Source organism: Corylus avellana, chromosome ca1 (genome assembly GCF_901000735.1).
Source record: "Corylus avellana chromosome ca1, CavTom2PMs-1.0".
NCBI classification, from domain to species: Eukaryota; Viridiplantae; Streptophyta; class Magnoliopsida; order Fagales; family Betulaceae; genus Corylus; species Corylus avellana.
In genome coordinates, this window is record NC_081541.1 from 49,885,618 (window position 1) to 49,911,353 (window position 25,736).

The 25,736-nt window shown below is 37.3% G+C and overlaps 3 protein-coding genes across 4 annotated transcripts; all 3 read right to left on the minus strand.

The window, feature by feature from the left end:
* Positions 1-5,863: 5,863 nt before the first annotated feature.
* LOC132182642 (uncharacterized) lies at positions 5,864-6,276 on the minus strand (the record flags this gene model as incomplete). Its single annotated transcript, XM_059595947.1, is given in 1 exon segment — positions 5,864-6,276. A coding segment is annotated over 1 exon segment (209 nt), but the record flags the coding sequence as incomplete, so codon positions are not given.
* Positions 6,277-6,460: 184 nt separating this feature from the next.
* LOC132174313 (putative disease resistance protein At3g14460) lies at positions 6,461-9,921 on the minus strand. The gene has a single exon (XM_059585991.1). The coding sequence runs from the start codon at positions 9,704-9,706 to the stop codon at positions 6,461-6,463; it is 3,246 nt and encodes a 1,081-aa protein (XP_059441974.1). The 5' UTR covers positions 9,707-9,921.
* A 3,430-nt stretch (positions 9,922-13,351) lies between these two features.
* Positions 13,352-25,383, minus strand: LOC132182566 (DExH-box ATP-dependent RNA helicase DExH1). Of its 2 annotated transcripts, XM_059595860.1 has the most exons (17): positions 25,339-25,366; positions 25,019-25,237; positions 24,474-24,619; positions 23,771-23,870; positions 23,470-23,691; positions 23,240-23,335; positions 22,133-22,408; positions 21,496-21,699; positions 21,234-21,389; positions 18,579-18,671; positions 16,105-16,319; positions 15,422-15,581; positions 14,982-15,255; positions 14,702-14,894; positions 14,406-14,592; positions 13,835-14,203; positions 13,352-13,742 (listed from the first exon to the last, which is right to left on the minus strand). In XM_059595860.1, the coding sequence occupies exons 2-17, from the start codon at positions 25,193-25,195 to the stop codon at positions 13,611-13,613; spliced, it is 3,000 nt and encodes a 999-aa protein (XP_059451843.1). In that variant the 5' UTR covers positions 25,196-25,237; positions 25,339-25,366; the 3' UTR covers positions 13,352-13,610. The 2 variants fall into 2 exon arrangements, with proteins under 2 accessions (XP_059451843.1, XP_059451836.1); XM_059595853.1 differs by having other exon boundaries at positions 25,019-25,383.
* Positions 25,384-25,736: the final 353 nt, after the last annotated feature.

The following is a 25,736-nucleotide window of genomic DNA, read 5'->3' on the forward strand; positions in this document are numbered from 1 at the left end:
AAAAGTAATTCGGGTGGCAATAGAACTGCAAAATATAATGAGAAAATTCTCACCCTAAGGTCTACCAAATGGTGATCCTTAAGACAGCCCATATATTCCTTTGCACATTGAGGGAACAATACATATAATTAGGATAAAAGTAAGAATAAAATTCTTGATACATAGCAGCAAGCCACAGTTTTATCACAAGAAACTAGTCAATCACAAAACATATAACAAGGAGTAATCACTGGATGGGTCTAAGTTTCAATTACATAAAGAAAGAAACTAAAGTGGAAAGCTAAGACAACCTATTTCTTGTCAAATTTCAAAATTCCTTTCCAGACTTTGGGTGGACCTGGTCCACGGAGGTCTTGCCAATTGATTTTGGACACCAATTGCAGGACCGTACCTCCGTGGGGCCAACACCAGAGAATTTGACCCCAACCACCCAAATGATTTGAAACACTTATATATGATGCCCAAATTGCGTGAGTTTCAAACTCTGAGTGGCTCACATGCTAACTAAATGCAAATAAAATCAATGTCAAGAAAAAACAAATTTACCTCACAGTTGCAGCAAGTACAAAAGATGAGACCAACAATTTTTGCCCACAGCATATCACTACTCAGAAAAGAAAATCCAACATATCAATACTCAGTTGCATCAAATTCCCATTGTTAGTTTCAGCCTATTTAGGAAGATGTCCTCCTGTAATTCATTAAACAGCCAAAACGTCACATTTTCTTTATTTTTATTTTTTATTTAAAAAAGAAAAAGGAAAAAAAGAACTTATGCTAATGAACTTTATAAGATAACAAACATGAAGCAAAACAAACCTCTGCACTTCATAATGATGCAGTAGATTTCTTTAAAGAGGAACAACCATTGAATTTCAGACACTCTTATAACCGTCCACCAAAGCATTTACACGTTACAGAAAATGTTCTCCTACTCAACGCTGGTAAATGTTTATTTGCCACCAAAACACAATATCCAACTACTTTCAATCACACCTTGCAGCCTGGTTTCTCTAGGGCCTACAGTACAAGGGACATAATCAATATGCATACATATATATACTATTGATAATGAAAAGAACAACCATTAAAAAAATTACCCGCACCTCTTGGTCAATAGAAAATGTTACCATCTAAAACCGGCTTCAGTTTCTCATTTCAACATTTTGATAATTGAAGGTATCAGAAACAGCATGTGCATCCAATTTGTTCAATGCCGGCTAGATATCAGGAAAACTGCCATTTTTTTACCATAAATCAAGTCAGTCACCTTAACAGTGATCACACAGTAGCCACAAGAAAATATTTTTCTATCACTGATTACCTTTTCCCTTATAGAAGCTTTGAGGAGAAAAGGTACTGAATGGTAATTCAAAGCACTTCCAACAAAAGAAAAAAAAACCAAAATTCCCCTGAACTTTTGCAAGGTGCACAGGTTCCCACTAAACTTTCAGTACCTATTCATGAGAAAATAGCTAAACGTCTGAATCAACAAAGAAATTAACAACACATGCATAGTAGATTGAAATGGAAAACCTACACAAACGTGCATCAGATCATATGAATAGTTTATGCAAATAAAGATAACTTTTAGTTTATCGTGGTGCTAATGCAGATTCTAATTAAACATACCATGCAAGTGCTAAGCTGGTTTCCAATCAACTCGAGATGCTTTTTGACACAAATAAAAGCATGCATTAAAAAATAGCAAATGAGGCTTCATCTGTTTCCTAGTACCCATTCATGGATCTTTTAGAGTAAATTCAACTTAATTTTTTGAGTTATTAGATATCACATGGAATATATGGCTTTCTTTTCAACTATAAAATTTTGAAGTGAACAACCAATAGTTATGGATAAATATTGTTACCATTTGTAGTTCAAATAAACAAAAAAGTATTTCTAGTGGCAATAGAATTGCAAAATATGACAGGAAAAATTTGGCAATCACTCACATGGAAAATGGCAACAACATCTGAAAGCAACTGTCTAGTTTCAATTTTGTTTTTTACTATGAAAATGGGAAAAAGTCTAGTTTCATAAAAAGAGGTCAATTTCCAATTCAGAACCCTCCATCTTATTGAACGTTAGCCTCCTTACAGGATTCAAAAGTGATTACGAAAGCTTTTGTTCTCTGTGAAACAGAACCACTTCCCTTTTGGCAATTTCCGGTGGATGAGTTTTGTTAACATTTGCAGATCCAATAAACAGAAAAGTAATTCTGGTGGCAACAGAACTGCAAAAAATAACAGAAAAAGTCCTCACCCCTTAGTCTTACATATTGTGATCCTTCAAACAGTCAACATCATATTCCTTTTCACACTGAGGGAACGAAAAATTCACATAAAAAAAAAAAATAATAATAATAATAAAAAGAAATATAAACAACACATAAGCCAAAAAGTTAATAATGACTACTTTGAAATCTAATCTAATAATGTGTACCCATCATTTGCATCAGCTGTTTAAGCAAGGGTAGCTCGAGAATCTTTTAAGCACTCCACACATGATTTACATAGCAGCATCAAACTCCCATTGCCAGTTTCAAGAAGATGTCCTGCAATTCATTAAACAGCCAAAGCATCACGTTTTCTTTAAAAGAAGAAGTGAATGCAGATGAACTTTATAGCATAACAAATATGATGCAAAAGATACCTTTGCAATTCAGACAGATGGTAGATTTATTTGAAGAAGAATAACCATGGAATTTCGGACAGACTCTTCTAGCGGTCCAACGAAGCATTTACACATGCATTCATGATATTACAGAGAATGTTCTTCTACAGCCAACATAAAAATAAGCACACATGCAATGATCCACAAACAATCTAATGGGTCTTCTCAAATAGCATCGAGTACCCACTTCAACTCCTCTGCATTTGCCACCAAAACATAATATCCCACTACTTTCAATCACACCTTGCAGCCTGGTATCTCCAGGGACTCTAGCCTACAATACAAAGAGACATAATCAATATTCATTTATATGTATATATGTATGTGTACTGCCCATAAAGTAAAGAATCACCATTAGTTGGGTGTCCCTATAAAGTTGGAAAGCATTGGACCTGGTACCATTTGAGACAATTGATTGGCTGCATTTATCATAATAATATATCTATTCTACGAATAATACAAATAGGTGCCCCTCTTATTACTTTTTTGTATCCCTCTGTTCCTCGGATACAATTTGATACTTCTACGGCCAAATCTCAATTTATGTAAAGCCTTCAATGGATTCCTTATTAAAACATAAATTTTTATTTGGGTGTATAGGTGGTATTTCTTTATTCTTCATAATTTATTATCTGGTAAAACACTGCCCGACATATAGGCCCTACCAAAAAATAGGCCTCATGTATTTCTTCCTTAAAAACAATTAAATAATTATAACACAAAGAAAAAAAGAAGCGTGGTAGAATATTATATTTTATAAAGCAATGATGGAATGAAGTATGGGATCAAAATACACCTAGAGCACAAAAATGAAATAGAAACCAGACAAGTATTTTAAATAATGTCATTTCCTTTAAGAGAAAATAAGAGTCACAGTCTAAAGCAAGTTGCTGTAAAAAGAGAATTTACAATGCAAGTTCGCATGCTCTTGTGGCAGGAATTGATGAAATTGATGATTGACAGAGATTTATAAAAATGTTTCGTGGTTTTCTTCTTAAGAAGTGTTTTGAGTTTTGACAAGAATTTTGTAGCTTGCTATGAAAAATGTGTTAGTGGTGGGGCCACATCTGAAATTGGTGAAGTTGGGGACTCTTGTACGAGAAAAGAGCAAAAGGTACCAGTCTCAGGAGGTATTGCTTGATTTTGAGTATCAAGAAGTGTTTCATATCTTAGTAATTCGGCCTGAAACTCATCAAAGGAAAGTGATTTTTCTTGAACAGCAAATGAAAAGTCTACTGAATATAAAGTACCTGGTAACATAAAATAATTGTGCAAGGACCAAATTTCTGCTGAAATTATGGCCTGTGGAAGCATCAAGATCAACTCCGATTAAAAATCTATCAAATTGACGATGAAAATTTAAAGTTAATATGACAAAAAATAAATAAAATATGAAAAGTAAAAAGAATAAAATTATTGATACATAGTAGCGAGCAAATATGGCCCACAGTTTTATCACAGGAAACTAGTCAATCACAAAACATGTAACAAGGAGTAATCACTGGAAGGCCCTTAAGTTTCAATTACATTAAGAAAGAAGCTAAAGTGGAAAGCTAAGACAATCTGTTTCTTGTCAAATTTCGAAATTCCTTTCTAGACTTTGGGTGGACCTGGTCCACAAAGGTCTTGCCAATTGACTTTGGACATCAATTGTAGGACCTCAACCACCCAAATGATTTGAAACACTTATATATGATACCCAATTAGCATGAGTTTCTGACTCTGAGTGGCTCACATGCTCAGTAAATGTAAATAAAATCAATCTCAAGCAGAAAAAAATTTACCTTGCAGTTGCAGTAAGCACAAGAGATGAGACCAACAATTTCTGCCCACAACATAATATTACTACTCAGAAAAGAAAATCCAACATATCAGTTCACAGTTGCATCAAATTCCCATTGTATGTTTCAGGTAGATGTCCTGTAATTCATTAAACAACCAAAACGTCACATTTTATTTATATAAACAAAAACAAAGAACTTATGTTGATGAACTTTATAACATAACAAACAGGATGCAAAACAAACCTCTGCAATTCAGAATGATGCGGTAGATTTCTTTGAAGAGGAACAACCATAGAATTTCAGACAAACTCTTCTAGCAATCCAACAAAGCATTTACACATGCATTCATGACAGTACAAAGAATGTTCTCCTTCTCCAGGAAAATATACGCTAGTAAATAGTTCTTGCACTTTCCACATGCAGCTCGAACAACACAGAACAACCTACAGCCAACATAAAAACACCTCCTTCTGCATTTGCCACAAAAACACAATATCCCAGTACTTTGAATCACACCTTGCAGCCCGGTTTCTCCAGGGACTCTAGCCTACAATACAAACAGACATAATCAATATTCATATATATATATATATATATATATATATATATATATATAGGGCTGTGCACGGGTCGGTTCGGGGCGGGTTTGGAGTTTTTTGCCACCCGACCCGTGACTATCGGGTTTGGTAAATTCTTACCCGTTACCCGGATTAAATGCATTAAAACTGCCGGATTTCGGGTAGTTCAGGGCGGATTGTGCGGGGCGGGTTTCGCGGGTTGGTCGGGCGAGTCGGATATTTTAATGGGCATCAATTTCAAATTTAAGTCCTGGTTTTTTTGTAATTTTTTTAAAAAACTGGTCTTCTGTAAATTTTTTTAAAAACCGGATTTGGGCTAAAACTTATCAAGAATTCTTTTTTTTGTATTGTTTACAATTTTTATGGTTGGATTTTTTTTGTGTGAATCCAACACGAGAGACAATGACGTTAGTTCACTTTCTAGAGAGAGAGAGAGATGAGAGAGAAACCTTGAGATCGGCACGACTGTGAGAGAGAGAGAGAGAGGAGCGGTATGGTTCTCCGCCGAGATCCTCCGCCGGCGAGAGTGAGAGAGGAGCGGCGCTTGGTCTGGAGAGTGGACTAAGAGACAAGTGAGGGTGAGAGGCGCTGGCCGCTTGGTCTGGAGAGGGGAGAGTCACGGGCACGGCGTCGGCTTGTGTGAAAGGAGAGAAAAGCTGAAAATCAGAAAATGAAAGGAATGAGGAAGGATATTAGGGATTTAGGGTTAAGTTACATATGGGCGGAGCCAACACAGGAAGAATCTCAGGTGATGTAGGGATCACCGGAGAAGACACCGGCTTTGCAGCTACAGTCACCACCGGATGCGTAGACCCAGAACCCAACCCAGACCACTCCGGTAAAGAAATCACCGGCGTAGACACAGCCGCACCCACAGAAGGAACCCCAGACGGCAACTCCAAGGCCACACCCACAGCAACCACCGAAACCTCAGTAACCTCAATGGAAAGTTCCATCGGCGACCCAGAGTCCGAAGAAGGCACCACCTCTGCGTCAGAGACCAAAGGAGTCACCGGAAAAATCTCGGGCGACATGGTCGGTACCAAAGTTTAGGGGAAATGGATTTGAAGTTATAAGGGTTAAGGGATGCAAAAATGGAAGTAGTCGGTTTCTGCTTTAAATCAGATTAGGAAATACTTAATTATTAAGGGTTTGATTATGTATGAGCAACAAAAAAAAAAAAAACAGAGCAAACCGAGAAGTTGTTCACTAAAAATCAACTAACATGTTAGTCATCAAATAAATATGCAGAATAATTGGGTATATATCGTTGAAAGTGGGTGGAGCATTCTTTTTTTTATCAAAGATATATAGCAACTAAAAGCAGATTAAAACAGAGAGGGTAAATCATATAAGATAAATTAGGTGGTTGAAAATTGCACGCACCGAAATTTGGGGACTCCTGCTAGACAGACTTTTCACTTATTCAATCCATTCGTAATCAATCTGTATGTGTTCGACATGAGCAATCTTGCGCCATTCTTTTCCTTTTTTACTTCGCAACTTTTTCTTCAACAGAGGACATTCATAAATTTCTAGAATAGAAAGGGAGGTAGGCAGCCCCTGTTCCGGCACACAATTGAGCTTAGGGCAGTACCAGATCCACAATTTTTCAAGAGCATTGAGGTGTTGAAGCCCTTTCTTGTCCAAAGATTTCAAATTTCGAAAGTTCCTTATTGTAAGGGAGGTCAGACTGGTGGGCAGCAACTGCTCCTCTGGGAAGGACTCCACATCTTTAGAATCGCCACCGATTGACAATTCTCTAAGAAAGGGGAGGTTCTGCAAACCCCATCCCATCCGACTTGCAATGAGTTTCTCACAATCTATGATGAAAATTTTTTCCAAATTGGAAGGCAACCCCCCTACAGGAAACGACTCAACTTTTGGACAATACCATATACACAAATCCTCAAGAGACGGAAGGAGTATGTGCATTTTGTCAGGAAGTGATCTCAAACTGCCACAACCATCGACACTAAACGTTGTGAGTTTGGGGGCACGCAATCCTCCTTTTGGAAAAGAAACAAAATTTGGGCAAGACAAGATATCAATCTGCGTAGTGACTAAATCATGTTCATAATTTTCTGGAACCGTAAGAGATTCCAAATTGCTGCACTCCCAGATTTCGATGTCATAAAGATTTGGGAATAAATCTAATGGAAAGGACTTCACAGAATCACAATTCCACAACGACAGTTTTCCAAGGGATGAATAGTCCAGGTTTGTTGGGAGCTCTAACTTCTTACAATATTTAATCACAAGGTTTTTTAATGTAGAGGGAAGACCATCCTTAGGAAGGGACACAAGTGAGGAACAGTTACTGATCACCAACTCTTGAAGACCGCCATTGGAGTCTATCATTCCCTTGGGTAGAAACTCTAGTGCATAAAATCTTCCAATTTCGAGCTTCTGCATTCCTGGTGGCCATTCATTTAACAAAACCCCATTACAATCATCCAACCTCAAATTACGTATAGCAGGAGTCCTTGGGAGTGGAGCCACCAGTTGTTGACAATTAGCAATTTCAAGTATGGCTAAAGAAGGAAGATGGACAGGCAACCCTCCTGTGAGTTTAGGGCAGTTGATAATATAAAGCTCTTCAAGTTGAGGAAAACCTACACAGGCTACACCCTCATTTTCGTCACCAAAATAATTCCATTCCTCCCACTTCTTCATATTCTCAAACTTAAGAACTTTGAGGGCACCAAATGGCTTAGATGAAGAAGAACCGCTACCAAAAAACTCACTACCCACTGTAACAACTTCATTAAAACCAGCAATATAGAGGTTCTGCAGAGATTGTAGCTGCCCAAGGGGTGGCAAACTGCTGCAATACCTACAACGTTGTAGCTTAAGAGATGCTACATAAGAGAATGAAGGATGCCCTACCCAATCTGGAAAACTTTTACCACCGTAGTTTTTAATAGTGAGGCTTTCCAAGCTTGTATAGGGATGGAGACTATCAAGTACACTTCTCTGACTTTCTGAAAAATTAGTATCGACATTCCATTTCAATACCAATTCTTTGAGGTACTTTTTATCCCTCAAGCTTGCATTCAGAGCATCAGTAGGGGATTCAACATTTTGGAGCTCCAATATAGAAAGCGATCCCTGAAGATTTGTAAAATTTCCTAACTCTCCGATGCAAGTCCCACTACCTTTGCCAACGATAAATTTAGTCAACGTCTGGAGGCATTTTAATCTACCCAAATGTATCGGCATCTCTTTTATGCCTGTTTCGGTAATATCAAGATGACGTAAACTAATGAGTTTCCACATATCTCTTGGCAACGCAACAAGGTTTTCACAATTTGACAATCTCAATGTCTGCAAATTGCACAATTGACAAATAGAATCGGGTAGTCTTTGAACTTTAGTGAAAGAGAGATCCAAGTAACGTAGGTGTTTAAGTTTGCCAATTGACTCTGGCAATTCAGTAATGTTGTTATACTTGGACAGAGAAAGCAACCGTAAGCATCTTAGTGTCGGCAGTAAATCATGTGCTACTTTTTTACTCAAGTGGTAGCAGGGCCAATTATAACCTGACATATCTAAATGTAGGAAAGTGTGCAATCTCTTAGCTTTGTGAAGGGTCTCAAACTTCTTTAAGCTATGGAATTGTTGTTTGAAAAAATAGGACAAATGGCGAGTATTGTTTACTATCTCGTGAGAACAACCATCCTCCAACCTTGAAATAAATTGTCCAGATATAGATTTTGCTAAATCACTCACAAGATCATGCATTACAAAACATGACTTGTCATCACTTGATTTTTGGAATAATGATCTTGATTCTAGAGTGAGGAAATACTCATTACCAACTTCTTCCATTGTTCTGTTTTTGGGTTGATATATGTAACCTTCCGCCATCCATAACAAGATTAATTGATCTTTTTTGAAAGCATAATCCTTTGGGAATATTGAACAATAAGCAAAGCATTGCTTTAGAGGTGAAGAGAGATATTTGTAGCTTAACCTTAGAGCTGGAAGAATACCCATCTCATCAATTGGCAAATCCCATAATTCACTCTTTAATATTTTGTCCCATTCATTAACATCTGGTTTAGATCCTAATAAAGCACCAATTGTCTTGACTGCTAATGGAAGGCCTCCGCACTTTTCAATGATTTTTCTACCTATTACTTCTAACTCTCCATGTGCATTAGAGTTACCATCATGGAATGCATGTTTTGCAAATAGGGACCAGCAATCTTCTTCTGGTAACTCCATTAGACGATGAGATAGAGCTCTAGCAACTGATAAAACACTATTATTACGTGTTGTTACAAGGACCTTACTTCCTTGTGCCCCATATTTGAAGGGTTTACACAATGCCTCCCATTGAACATAACTTTCATTCCAAACATCATCTAAAACAAGTAGAAACTTCTTTCCCGTTAGACACTCCCTTAGCCTAAGTTGAAGTTGATTTAGATCATCCTTAATATCACAAGTTGATGAAGTTACTGCCTCCAGAATTGTTTTCGTTATCTTGAACACGTCAAATTCTTCAGAAACACAAACCCATGCATCAAGGTTATTAAAGTGCTTCTTCACCCTATTGTCATTGTATACAAACTGAGCAAGGGTGGTCTTGCCCATCCCTCCCATGCCGATTATAGCAATCACACTCATCTCATTGCCACGTGCATCATCTGAGAGTATCATTTTAATAATTGCCTCCTTGTCAACATCCCTACCACAAATATCAGATTCTTCAACCAAAGAAGTTGTGGGCAATCTTTCAGATGATTTCCCTCCAAAACCCTCTTTAAGACCTATAAGATCCTTTTGTTGTGCTAGAGATTCTAGTCTGCCAAGTATCTCTTTTATCTTTGGCTCTATTTGTTGGACAAAAGAATTACGAAAAGCAGAGATAGACTTTCGTACCTTGCTTGCAGTGGTTTGAAATTGAGCATCCAACTCGCTTCGCAAGGCTTGAGTAGCAATCTCATCCAAGACGTGCTCTGCATCATAGACCGCATCTTTCAGCTCATCAAGCCACTTTTTCACGACAGGCTTTGTAACTTGCACTTCTTCAGCGTCTTCAAGCACTGCAACGAAGGTCATGAATGATGTCTCCAACTTCTTGAGGAGTCCTTCGGAGAGTTTTCGATGCCGAAAGAACTCAACGAAGTCACCAGATGCCATTTTTTCGAAAAAAGCTTGGAGGAAGGGAGAGAGAAAAATGGTTGCAATCTCAGCCATGTTTTCTTGTTTGGAAATCAAAGGAAATGAAGGAAGGGGAACGCAAGTAGCAGAGCAAAAGCAGAGAGGAAGCTGCGTTTTGCTTTAACAGGGAAGAAGTGGACTTAAAAAACTTGACTTCTGTAGAATGTGCCATCTACCATTCCATGCAAGACAGTCCACTTCTGTAGAGTTTTCGATGACTTCTGTAGAATTTTATCAGTTAGACTAATTTATAGACATTTTAATGAAAACTCAGCTATCAAATTATTGTTGTTTTTATTAAAGACTTAATTGCAATTTTACGAAAGGTTAAACAATATTTTTAGAAATTGTGTTTTTATTAACTGCATTTTCTGGACCATATTGAAATGAAAATTTTCAACATTTTGATACCCAAGAAGTGTGGACAATCCAAACATGAAAGAAAGAAAAATAAACTTCATGGACATTTCCTTTGAAAAAGAGAGACAGCGATCTAGAAGTACGGAATTACCAACAAATCGTCAATCAATAATTGTGCAAGTGGACTAGCATTATCTTGTTTAAGTGGAAGAATAGTATCAAACAGAGACCACAATTAATTAGGACCACAACTGGAAGAATATTATCTTGTTCTTGCAATAATGTCATGAAATAATAGGACCACATGATCGTGGGAAAGCGACTCGGCTTAGAGCATTCATATATGACTAAGCAAATATTTAGTTAAATTTTAGCTAAAAAAATCACATTTTTTTTATTTTAGCTACGTACCCACTTTTTTAAAACACCTATATTCGGCTCAGCATTTTAAATATTCTTTTTTATTATTATTATTAAAATTCAAGTGTCACTCAATAGCAATTTGAGGAGAGATCATAAAAATAATTTTTTTATTGAAGGAGAGACGATAGAACAAATTTTAAATTAATATATGTTATGAATTGTTGAGCTACAATGCTCAGCAAATTTGCAACAATGGCAAACCATTGTTGACCAACTACAGTGCTCACTTTTAATTTTTTTAGTTTTTTATGTTATATATTTATATATTTTTTATTAAGAGTGATATATGTCATCATTTTATTAGTGCTGACAAGGCACCTTAACAGAATCCGTCAAATATTTTGATGGAATTTGACTGTACGGACTATTTTTTTTTTTTTTTTTTTTTTTTTTTTGCATACTTCAAAGACCTCTGAGTTCATTTTAATACTACAAAAAGCTAATTGTAAATTAGGTAAACCATAAGGACCGATTTTGCATTTTTTCCTAACTATAATATACATATACCAATCCCTAGTTAAAAAAAGAATTCACTATAGTTGAAAATGGAAAAGATATATTTGCATAAAGTTGAATGACTCAAAATTTGTTAGACTAATTAAATTATCTCTCATTTTCATTTGTATGGTTGTCCCAAAGTGTTTGATGCTCACCACGGTTGAATTACACATCATGAATTTGCTTTCCCAGTAATTAACTGACCAAATTGCTAGTAATTCAGACAATTAATAGCACATATCAACATAAGACCTACTTTCGAATCCCTTCTCCCCCTCTTGTGTGGACATGTCAAAAAAAAAAAAAAAAAAAAAAAAACATAAGACCTACTCGAGTAAGTAAGTCCCATAAAAATCTCCTTATACTTGCTGATCATGTCGCTAACAATATGAAAAGACTACACTAGATCTCAATCCACACATCACACTCTTATCGTCAAAAACACGCAACATTGGAATGTATCACCTTGTGTGCATATCCCTCATGCAAAGCTCATTTCTAACATGAAATCATGTCAATGTCAGAATTATATGAGCAAAATTTAATGGGTATTTCTTGGTGATTTGTAATGGATATGCAATTGAAAGGGATATTTATTAAGATAGTGGATAGATAATACCAATGCAATATATTTTAAAATGATAAGAACAATTCGAGATGTTGAAAAAATCTCTAGAGAATTCAAGCCAATACAATATTATGATTTCTTGCCCTCTTTTCCGTTGGTGCCCATTGATATAGGCTCAATTCTGTTAGAATATTCTAACTGAATGGCAGCTCTTCAACCCATACACCTATCCAACTTCTACAGTTGTCCAACCTGAAACGCAAACTTGTAAAGCAATACAAAACGCAAGGTAATACAAGATAAAATACAATGAGGATAACTTCTATAAGGAGTTGGTGTAAACCAACTCCTTTGTGCCTACCAATCATAATTGGACACCTCAGCATTTTAGAAAAAACCTAAGTTTAAGAAGAAAAAAAAAAACACTACCACACTAGATTCTACCAAAAAATGAGAAAAAAAACAATAATTAAAAAATTAATTAATTTTTTTTTAAACAAAAACAAAAATTAAAGGGCAGCCCACTTGGGGTGGCCGGCAGCCACCCGGCCACGAGCCATCCCCAACCCATCTGGGGTGGCCGGCAAGCCACCCCTAGGCTTGGGGTGGCTCGTCGGCCACCCCAGACAGGCCATGGGGTGGCTCGCCGGCCACTCCAAGTAGGGAATGGGGTGACAGCCAGCCACCCGTTTAATTTTTGCTTTTCTTTCTTTTCTTTCTTTTTTTTAAAAAATAAATTGATTTTCTAATTATTTTGTTTTCTCATTTTTGGTATAATCTAGTGTGGTAGTGTTTTTTTCTTAAACTTAAGTTTTTTCTGATACGCTGAAGTGTCCAATTATGATTGGCAGCACAAAGGAGCTAGTTTACATCTGCTCCTTATAGAAGTTATTCACGAGTGCAATTGTTAGAACGACGAAGGGAGGGTGTTGATGCTTGTGTTAAAGGCTTACATTTCTGACCTAACAGTAGCTGAAGCTTTTACAGCTTGAAAAGTTGCGAAATTTAACAAAGCCTTGAGGTTTCAAAATATTATTCTAGAAGGAGATACTTTGAAAATAATGCAGTACGAAGAAAATGACTGCATTGGAGTTGGTATGGGCAATTATTGATGATACAAAGATTGTGTTAAATAGTCTCCAGCCATGGTTTGTGGGGCACATCAAAAAGGAAGCCAATTGTGTTGCTCACCGTCTAACGAATGAAACAAGTTTGGATGAAAGATTATCTTGTATTTATCACAGATATAGTAATTTATTGAGCCTGTAAACACGAAACTAGAGCATTGAAAAAATTTCAACCCTTATAGATGTTATAGCTAAATACAAACTGAGATCGCTAAAACATCCTCCATGTTATTTTTTCCTACATAAAAAATCATAAAATTAATATTATAGCCACCCAACTAAATTACATGCATCCTAATGCCCAAAAATGTTAGTGGCAGAATTCAATGGTTCTCATGTTGCTTACTAGGAAGGAAAAAGAAGAAGAAAGGAATGGCAGCAGGACTGCTGCTTAACTGTGTTAATTTGGAAAAAAGTAGAGACATTAGTAACGTGCATCATGATTGTGCAATAACTCAACCACAGCAGCAACCACTCCTTTTCCCTCCACAGAAATGTCCAACCCCGGTTCCTCAATCTTCCTATTTAGAAGCCTATCAAGTTCCCCACGCAATTTCTGCAAAAACCCAAAGCTAAATATATAAAGGGAGAAGGAAAAAGAAAAGGAAGAGGAGTCATAAAATCAATAAGAAATCTTGAGGACATTACCCGTATTAGCTCTAAAACGCTCTTTGATGCAGAGAAATGAAGGTAACCACCAAGCATCTCAATGCCCTCCCCGGATTTGCTAGGGATGAGATTACCACCAAATAGAAGTAGAGCGTAGTCTGATATATTTGTAGAGTCTCGGACGTAGATGCCAGTTGTTTTCACCTTTTCACTGTAAACCATGTACGGCAGAGGGAAGAGATGAACCCCTGCATTGACAGAAGCAGGATGGATGTCAACTTTCCCAACCTCTTTAGTGTAGAATTGTGTTCGCTTTCCACTTCTTTTGCACTGCACAACATTTGGGTAGAGTCCAGCACAAAGGATTGCACAGACCATCTCCAAATCATGGCTGTATTGGTTGTACGCCTGCACAAACATATAACAACAATTTTCATATGGTTATATGAGAAGGAAATAGAATGGCAAAGTTCATCAGCCACAAAGTCGGTTGATGAGGAATTCTTGGGTTGAAATGTTAAATACTGAGAAATAAATAACACAAAAAGTGGTGAGGGGGGGAGTAATGCTTCACTTTAAAAAGCAAAAATTGAAAATCATAAAATCTTACATTAGCACCCCTTGATTTGTCTACAAAGCCAATGTCTGATAATAGATCTAGAAATTGCATTCTCATATCGTCCATCAACTGCAAGGTTACTGGGGACAAAAAGCTATCCCAACAGAATGCTCTTTCCCTTCCATTTCGTTTTGCATCCTTCCATCCTTCAAAGGCTTTGAGAAGTGCTATGTGGTCACTGCATCAAAAATGTGTGCAAAATTTTGGAATTAGCGACAGAATCAAGGACATATTTGGAAAACTTCAGATGCAAAGGTGCAGCAGAATAGCTCAGCTTAATGACCAACCTGCAAGAATCACCAGCAAAGGATCTTTTTGCTGCATCAGCTTCCTCTTTCCTACTTATTGGTAGGACAAAAGGGTCACGATGTGCAAGGGCTGTGGCAATTGTTAAGGCAGGATTGAGGCATTGAAAGATAGACCCCATAAGAAGCATCTTCCCAATATTTGGGTCCAATGGTAGAGTGCAAAGATGGCGACCTTTACACAAAATTATTCAGATTACAATCACATATCATCCTAAAGGTAATAATCCGATAGAGACAACTTGTATTCATTATTGCGTACCAAGGGGAGTAAGCTCCTCCATATCATCTAAAGCTCCAATTGTTTTAAGAAGTTCAATTGCATTTTGAACGGCAAGAGAATCTGGGGGTTGAAGTGCTTTGGCCAAAAATGATCCAATAGTTCCAAGCTGCAAACTTTTGATATTCAGGCATAGCTCTTGCAAAGGTGTTCTGAGAATCTCAGGTAACTGATACTGAAGCATTGCATCGTGGATCATTTTTGGATATAGTCTATAACAAATTCCAGGTTGCACACGGCCAGCACGACCTCGTCTCTGAAATTGTTTAACCATAATCAACAGAAAAGAGGGGGAAGATAAAAAAGGAAAAGAAGGGACATCCAATTAAGCAACATATAAATTTAGCTAAATAAGCTGGAGAAACATGTTTCAAAAAGAACCTCTCGTTTGCTATTACAACTTTATGGCACTAACTGTATACCTGATGTGCGGAAGCCTTAGAAATCCACGATGGTAATAGACAAGCCAGTTTGTTCAGGGCATCATAACTAGTTTCCTTTGCCTTTCCACTGTCTATGACATACACAACATCATCTATAGTGATACTACTCTCTGCAATATTTGTTGCCAGCACAATTTTCCTACAATAATAGATAAAGCATAATAGAATTTAGCAAACAAAAAGGCAAGAATTTTAGAGATTTTTGTGACGTGAAATTGTAAGGGGCTTAGCAGTGTTCCAAATGACATTCTACAGTTAAATACACGGAAAAACTGAGTACTATGGTCAACAAACTCTAACACTAATGGTACCACAGAGGCTCATCACTCTCACCTTTAACGATCATACCAGGCTGCAAATAAACAGGAAATTATTGATATGTATGCTCATTAGTGTGAGAATCAAATGAACTGAAAAGACGCTATAACTAAATGAGATTCATGCACAAGACTGCATTCCCATTCCTTTGTGCCTTCGTCCTCTTAATGTAAGAAAACTATTCACAGTGAGCCATAATTGAGCTATGTAATCCATATATACAGCTGATAGACAACAAAGAAATACTCACAAATATTTCCATAGCAACGTAAAAGAACTAAACAATAAAAGAAGTAAAAATAATCTTAATATTAAAAAGATAAAATTAGTAAAAGTAAGCTTGCCTCTTGTTAGGGGGAGGACGATCAAATATCTCACGTTGATTGATGGTGGGCATTGAACCATGTAGGGGAAGGACCAGAAACTTGCTGGGATTGCCAAGGAAGTTGTTTCCTTTAACTTTGTCAAGTAGCTTAGAAATGTCATCCCAACCTGTAAGGAATACAAGAATAGCTCCATCACCTTCATGGCGACATATATATTCAATTGTCGCCTCCACCTACAATTCAACACCAGTGAGATGACTACAAGAAAAATCCTAATTTGAATTGGAGTCCGAAGATAGATATTAATAATAAATGATATTGCATAAAGGAAAGCAGAAGTAGAAATATCTCATCTTTGGAATGGAGTGGAAAAAAATCTATATAGCAAAACTGTCATCCCAGTTCCCCACCCAAGCAATATATAACGAGCACATCCAGCAATCTCCTACTAACGAATTATGAGTCTGAATTGCAAAAAGGAGAGTGCCATCTGAATTGCCCACTGAATTGCATCGGTGGGCAACAAGAATAGCCGTGCTTAACTTATAAACCTCCAGACAAACAAGAACCAATTGAAAAAGATGGGTGTAGATGTCTCCCAAAAGCTGCATGTGTGCTAAGTATATATCTAATTCAGGTAACAAGACATCATCCACACCAAAATTGAAATCATTTTAGTTTTAGAGTTATCAGCATCTCTCAAGGGTTATAATCATATCTTTTTCAGTTTTTTGCCACACTTGTCTTGCAGCTGGGTTGTAATAACCACATCTGTTTAAAAGAATATGAAGAGTTATCTATTCCATTTGATCTCCCTGCCTTCCACTTGAAGAGACCAGTTCACAAGATCAAACTTTCTAAAATTTGATTCTCAGTCACAAATAATTTATATGTAGTAATTTTAGTTTTTTTTTAGTATTATTTTCTACTCGGAACTTTGCAGCTGGACTGGGGATTGTCTCAATGAAAGTAAGAGAGATCATAATAATATCAGCCGTAAGATTCACCATTAGGAGAATAATGAACTAGGCCTACTCAGAGTCTGCTATTTTCTAGAAAGATAATTTTGTAAAAACTTACCATCATTGTCAAGGGCAAGGCTTAAGATGGATACAAATTTCCTTGGCTGCAACCCGATATAAATTTTTTGTATATAACAGGTTTAACATGGCACTATTACGATAAATCAGTCATTAATTAAATAATTCTACATAATTGTAAGAGCTGGAAGGCAGAAGCCTAATATAAGCCAGGGGCAACAATGGCTAGTATGACAACTTCCTACTCCAAGTTTTCTTCGATCTAAATATAAATCTCAACTCTAGTAGTTTTCCAAATCAAATCGACAATGTGAGGTCCCTCAAAACATATGAATCGTGAAGATACATCAATTGGCAGTCTGACTCTAACAGTTGTAATTGAAATGAACGATGTCAAGTAGCTGGGTGAAAAAAGACCAAGGTTACCACAACCTGATGAGAACTTTTGCATTTCAATTAGTAACAATCCAAACAATACCTATGCTATTAGGCCATATTTCTGTGTTTAGTGTTAAGTTGTCTACCAAATATCTGTTTCCATTTTGCATGTCATGATCATCGTCATTGGAAAAAGATTGTTCACCTATAACGGTAGAATAAACATCTAAAAAAACACAACTACTAAAAAAAATGCATTACAATTTTTTAAGGAACAAATAGCCTTTGCATATAATTGTAATTTTTTCTTCTTTTTTTTTTAGAGGAACCTCAGGCAGGGCCACTTCATATACCAATCCCTGCAGGATTAACCCAAGACCCGTATAACGCACCCCCACTACACTGATCGATTAAATATGGCTTTCGCCAAGGGTATTGCACCCAAGGTGTTGCCCCAAGGAGTTGTTCACAAATTTTACAATTTGTGAACAAAACAGAATGTTGCTTTTTTTTTGCTGGGATAAGACAATATTAGCTGAAAGTATGATCCTCAAGGTTTTTCTGAACCAAGATCTACCAACCCCTCCCCAACTGTTCACTTGAGCCAAAACCCATGTGGCACAAGTATGATCCTGATGCTGATATGTAATTATTCACTTCCTTCTATCATAGTAAAAATCTTTCTAATAATAAAAAGTTTCATATTAATACAAGATCCTATCACATTTTGGTGCATTAAGTTCCATCTAACATGTGCCACACAAGAAAGAGGGACAGATAGCATCTTTGTTTCTTTGTTTCTTTCTTTTTCTTTCTTTTTTTTCTTTTTATTAAAAAAAAAAAAAATTGCTAAGACTAGAACACTTCTCATGATGGATGTTTTAAGTTTCCCATTAGTCCTTACAAATAATAGGCACTGTCATGGAAAAAGCAACACACTTGAGCACACAAACATCCGTCAAATTGCTAAGCATAAAATCAGATCCAATACATGTTTTTCTATCAGGCAAGAAAAGTTCAAGCTACTGATAAAGAAAGTTCTCTCCATAAATATATAGATACTCAAGTACGTACCAGACCCAAATCAAGTTGTGAACCAGACCAAGCTTCAAGAGACTTTCTCGTAGATGTACTATAATTTTTGTAGTGAGAATCAATATCAATATCCTGAATAAAACAAAGCAATATTGCAGTAAGTATATTATGGAATCATAGCAGAAATTCCTGAATGACACATTTGAAAAAATGTAATGAGTAACTCTACATATAATAGCCAGAAAAAGTTCATTGGGAATGTGTCATCGAAAGAACACACAGAAGAAAAGGTAACAGAAAAAGCAGGAAGGAAACCAATATAGCCCTATTGTATGCAGAATACAGACATTAACAGTTGGCAATGTTGTAAAAGCACTCCTCCCTTGTTAATCATATGTATTAAGTGTGTCTGCACTTATAAAAAAAAAGTATTTCCTGGAAGGGCCAAAACAAAATAGAAAAAGAAAGAGTTGCCCAAAAAATTAGCAGTGTGAGGATGGTGGTAGAATTAAAGGCCTTTTTCTTCAATACCCTATATCAATGGATGGCTGCCTATGAGTGTCTTCATGACTTTTTTTTTAATCTTTTTTTCCTTTTTCTAGTTAGGTATTTCTCTTGTATACTTCCTATGTACTTGGGTGCACCCTTTTGCGTTTTAATGAAGTTTGTTTATTTATCAAAAGAAAATTAGCATCCCCAAGTCTTAGCTTGTCTTCTTGATATCTTGACTTATGCGGACGCCATATAATTTTCTTTTTCTGTAAATTTTAATATTAAAGAAAGATACATTGGCAAGGACATAAGAGTGTTACATTCAATGTGTCTCTATCTGTTGCAGACTTGCAGTTTCAAGGACCATGAAGCAATCAGATGCTAAACCAAGAGACATAAAACAACATCTAATGGAAACCTTATCTATGGTAATATTTCAGAATTGTGGCAGATCATGTGACTGTAACATGCAACATGAAAGTTCTAGCTGCTGACTAACTTCACTTGGCCTTGCTCACAAGCATGGACTTCCATCTTTTAGAGAGAGAAGCTCCTCCTTCTCTCTAAAAGAAGCTTTCCACCTCCTTGTGAGGTTCACCTTCCACCTTGTGTGGCTGCCTGAGGGAGGAGGGATGGAATTTTTTCCCTCCTTCCTCCCTCCCACCCTTGTTCTCCTTCATTTTCTTCTCTTTTTCTCTTGTTTTCCCCTTTTGTTCTCTCTTTTGTTTCCAGTCTTTTTTTCCCCTTCACAGCAGCTCTCATCACTCCTCCACCATCACCGTTCATCACAGTTCCATCTCCGCCACAAATCGGCCGAGCCCAGCCTCCACCTGCCATCCATCAGCCTCCGCAGCCCCCAAACTGGTGTTTCTAGATTTGGTTTTTTCAAAACCCGATCTATCAACATCAGGTTGCTCCTCCATCACACGAGCCTCACCACCATGCTCTACAGCCTCTCAGCTTCCCAACGCAACCATCTGCACCTCCGTCCAGCCAACACTCGCCGGAGCGTGAGCCACACTCGCCCGAGAGTAGATCTTACTCGCGGACGCGTGGTACACGCGCTCCGGAGCGTGGCTCCTCCGCTCTACCCTTCGCCCGCCTACCTCCACCCCTACCGGTGTTTGGTGGTATTTTGTTCCCTTGCCGCTGCTGCTGAGGGGTTTTTGCTTTCTTTCTTGTATTTTGCTTTGCTTTGTGTCTTGTATTTATGTTTGTTGTGTTTTGTTGTTTTTTTTCTGGGTATTTATCTCCTCGAGCTACTCTTGTTTGATATTTTTGTAGAGATTGCTTCATCAACCGGAGATCGGTTCTCCCCTACAGCAGATCCAGATGGGAATTCAGTGCCTCTCCTTCAACAGCCTCCTTTTGGAGGGTGTTGTTGTTTCAAAGCTAGTCAGATCTTTGGCTTGCTTAAAACACCACTTTGATGGTGCCATTTCTTGGTCTGTTGACAAGGATCCAGAGGACCGGGCCAATTTTTGGCCCATTTCCTATTTGTTTGTATTTTCTGCATTGTATTGCTGTTTTGGGTTTGTTGTTGGGGAGCCCAACCCCTTTTCGGTTTTTTGAGTCATGTACCCTATCCTTATTTGCTCAGAAAAAAAAAAAAAAAAAAAGCATGGACTTCCGGGTTCTGTTTATGCAAAATAAGCACTATTTGCCCTTTTTCATAGCTTAAGTCTTGAACATTAGGTACTACATAAGATAATGCTATATAAACACCTTTCAGAGTTCCTTGAATGAAAATGAAAACAATGAATAGTATACACCGGGCAGGATATGGTCTGCCCCACCATTCACACGCTATAGGCATAAAGGATATCATGCTCATAAATACACGACTGTGCACATCAAATGTACCTAATATAACATCAATATGAGATTTGAGGAAAAGCAAAATTTACAAAGCCATAGATCACCTAACCAACGTAACAGATGAATAACAATCCAGTCTGTAGATAGAATATATTTACATTACTGATTATAAACAAATACAATAAACCAATGGTATTGAATAACCTGAGCAGAGAATGAAATGGTGATTTTTTTTTATTGGTTAGTTGCACACAAATCCAATGGGTCTTAAACCTATGACTTTGCCCTCACAAGCAGAGGCGGTGCCACTTGTATTAGACCTCATTGGCAAATACAATGGTACATTTTAATAAACAAAAAGGGAGGTAGAGAATGCAAACATGCCTCAAATAATTCTGTTAAAGGATCTTTCTTAGAGTCTTGCTGTCTCCTTCTTCTCCTTGAATTCCCCTCAAAGTTGTCAAACTCCGACTTGATATTATAACGACTATTTTCCAGCACATCCTCTAGAAAAAACTCAGCCACAGGAAAAGTCAATCCCTGCCATTTTGACAAGGGAAAATTATGTGTAACTATAATATATGCATTCGGCAACCTTAATGAGATTCAGGTTTCAATAGTATGAGATTAAAATGATAATAAATACCGGTATATGTATAGTTGGGGCATTTCCAAAATATTTGGAGAACAAATCAGCATTGATGGTAGCACTCATTAGAATAAGACGTAAATCTGGACGGCGAGGAAGAAGATCACGCAGAATTATTAGTAAAAAGTCTTCATTCATGCCTCTTTCATGGATTTCATCCACTAGCAGATGGCTCACCCCCGTTAACTCTGGGTCCTGGACCTGCAGTCCACCATCAAATACAGGAGAGAATATGAAAACGTTGTAGAAGACGAGAATCAATGGCTTCCCCATAGGTTACTACAAACATGAGAGATCCTAGTATTTAACATTCTCCTTCTTCATTTTGTTTTTTGGTAGGATGGAACTTTCTGTAGTCCACTAAACATGTAGGTCTATTTGGATTTAGTGCAATACCTAGGTAATGTTTCACCAGTGAACATTCAGAAAACCATGCACTTTGCTATTCTCAGAGCTTGATATCTGAGATGAAAATAATTATTTAATCAATCTACTCTTTACGCAATTTCATAGTCCAGATTTATAAAAAGCAAGATATAGATACACCAGTTAAAAGAAAAAAAACCCTAGGTAGGACAAAGAGAACTACAAGGTTCAAAAAGCAGTTAGAAGCTGTTGAGAAATATCATTTTACCAACTGTCGGAGTAATACTCCCGTGGTACAAAATAGCAACCGTGTTTGAGCAGAGCGCTTTGCTTCCAGGCGGATCTGATAACCAACAGTTTCACCGAGACTCTCCCCCTTTTCAGAAGCAATACGAGCAGCAACAGATATAGCTGATATACGGCGGGGTTGAGTGCACATTATGAAGCAATCAGCACCGCGCAGAGAGGATATTTCCTCTTCTAGAATAAACTGAGGGAGTTGAGTTGTTTTGCCACAACCTGTCTCCCCCGAAACTACCAATACCTATGTTGCAAACAAAACTAAAAAGAATCAGTGGAACCTTGTAAATACTAGAAGTAGCACCAGAGAACTGAAACTAAGGAAAGAATTTGAAGGCTGAGTATTACTCCAATATTCAAGGGAATCAATGGATTTCTCAAGACATGTTCTTAAAAAGTTACAAAAGATAGCGATAGAAAACAGCAGTAAATACTTGACAAGTCCATTTAAATTATGTATAGTGGTAGAAAACAGCAGTGAATACTTGACAAGTCCATTTAAATGTTGTATCTGATCAAATAAGATTAAGCAAACCAACTACGAGACTCATGTTATCCTAAACTTCACATGAATGAACATTTAGTCAAAAGTTATTCAACACTCTATTCACAAAATATCTTTTCTTTGGCATCTTCTCCTTCCTTCTTCCTATTTTCGTCTAAGCATACACGTTAATATTTTTGAAACATATATGAAAATGTCATACTTATGAAGAAAATGAAATGAAATCTCAAGGGTACAAGTCATACGCTAAATTTCAGGTATGAATCAAAATATTAACTGTCCCTAAAGTGGAACATATTGGGCTGATACGTGCCAAAATTGAAGCATGCATTCTTAACATGCAATCTCGGGATACATATAGCATATCATGAATATGCAGCATGAAACACACTATGCATCAAATTGCATAAGGCAGATCAAGAAATTCCCTCCCTCTGTCTGTCTCCCCCTCCTCTCTCTCTCTCTCTCTCTCTCTCAAAGATATGAAGATACTGTTGGAACTAACTCCTAAGGATTCACCAAAAATGAGTTAAAACATTTAAAGGGCCAGCAACAGAAAGAAAATCAGACCTGGTTTTTAGCAACAGCTTTCAGAAACTCTGATCTCACTTTGAATGCAGGAAGCTTTTCCCTAAACGACTGCATTGCCTTTAAAGAATCACTTGCCTGCATGTATTAAACAATATTTGGACTTTGACATACTCTTACAAATTGAAGTAAATAACTAGAGAAATTTGAGTATTTCTGCACTGACAATAACAGATAATAATGTTATAACTGGAGCAAATTGGCATATGTACCTTCATGTTTTCCTGCCTTTGCTTAAGTTCAAGACTAAGTTTCTCCTTAGCAGAATCAATGTCCAACAAGGAGTCGGGCTTTCTTATATTACTACCGGCTGATGATTTTTTGCCTCCCTGAATAGGTATCATAGAAGAATCATTGACATGCACTGCCCCCTGTGACCCTGAGCTATTCAAAAGACTGCCAACTCTCTGCTCAATATCTGAGGACATTCGAATCTGAAGAAAGGTTTATTAATCATAAGATTTTTCAAACCAATATACGAAGACTAATATATATATATATATATATATATACCTCTTTCTGTGTGGATCCATGGCGTTCATCGAGATCTGCCCGGTAATCTGGCAGTGGAACTTTGCTGACAACAAGAGCCTTCCCTTTATCATATGCATGGCTTCCCTTCCACAAGAACAAATTCAAGAAGAAAAAAAAAAATTGTAAAATGAAGCTTCAAAAGTGAAATTATTAATGCCAAAACAAAACAGAATCAAGTTGAAGTCATCCAATATAAAATATATACTCATATTGATGAGTCCTAATATTTGATCGGGACTCTCATTTTTATCACAAAATTCTGTTTAGTTTCCAACCATCTTAAGTCTAATATATGTTGGTAAATTATATAGTAGAATTATCTGCTCTAACTAAACTTTTCCACTTTTCCACATTTAAGATACTAAATAAGACCTATTAAATAGTGAAGTCCAAGTAGATTTACATGGCTATAAGTAGATTTACATGGCTATAACATGATAGTGAACCATTCTCACGTCAAATAACAGAGTGATTTAAGTAGCTACAACACCAAAGTGAACCATCCGCTGATCACATATCACATAGTTCACAGAAATTAATTCTGAACTTCCAGTCGGACTACACATTTCAAAGCGTAATGCACAATTAGCTGACACACACATGAAAAATGCCACAAAAATGTTAATGCAGCTACTAAAATAGTCTTAAGCCATTTTTGCACCAAGTATTTATAGGCACTTACAAGTAAAGCCCCAGCTGATAAGCCATATCAGATAGGGTTTGCTGGTCCCCACGACTGTAATTACGCTTAATTACGATCTCTTGTTCCCCTCCTCTTTTCATCTGCTCCATCTTACTCCACCACTCGTTCTCGTCAAGAACTTCCATCTGCGTATCGAAACCATTTTCAATCCCAAGAAACAAAATATTTTCTAATCTACACCAAGTAAAACTAACTTCAATGTGTTTCGTTTCAGTGCATTGTCTCGTGGAGAGAGAAAGAGAGCACTTAAAACTATACAATATTGCGATCCATCAGCCTTTTCTAGTAAAAGATATTGATTCTTCGCTTTGGTTCGTTCAATCATACATAAGGCTAAGTTTCATCCATGAAAATTACCGGTTATTCAGAAAGACAATAATAAAGAATTCCATGAAAACCTCACAGTTGTTCACCCCAATCAACTATTTCTTTCCTACTTTGAAAACCAAATCATGATACGTAAGCTTAATACTTCCATTTCCATTCCTTTTCATTTCTCGGTTACACACAATTCAACAACGCACCTCAGCTTGTTTCTGTCTCAGGCGCTCCGCTCGCCAGACCGGGTCCCACCACCGCTGCTCGCCGCGTCCCCCACCACGGCCTCCGCCACCGCCACCGCCACCTCGGCGGCCACCACCGCGTCCTCCGGCGTTGGGGCCGCCGCGGCGTCCGCCTTGGAAGTTGGGCCGGTTAGACATGGCACAGATTGAGATTCGACGCCAAGAATATGCAGAGAGGCGCTGCGCAAGGAAAAGATGTTTAGAGAGGTAGTAGGAGTAGAAGCAGTCGTTTGCGCCGAACAGGCGCAGAGACATTTATAACAAACACATGGGGACTGCACCGTGGGAGCGAGTGCCAAGTGCGGAGCTTTATGTTCGAGTCTCTTTTTTTTTTATTTTGGATGGTGCGGGTTCGAGAAAAAGCCTCCATTTTGCTTGATAGGAGCCAAAAGATTTCTCAGTTACTAGACCAGGGATTTTTTTTACTAAGCTGTTTGAAAATTAATAGACGGACTAAAATCACTTGAATCATATTTTATTTCTGCATATTCTGCTGTGCCTTCTTTTTCTTTTTTCTTTTTTCTTTTTATGTGTTGGGAAGAAAAATTTGAATTATATGACAGTCGTTTTATGAGGTGTGTACCTATCACTTTTGTCGTTTTATGCCGCTTTTTTTTTTTTTTTTTTTGTGTTAACGTCATGAATGAGTAAAGTGAAGTCAAAGTGAAAACAAATTGTT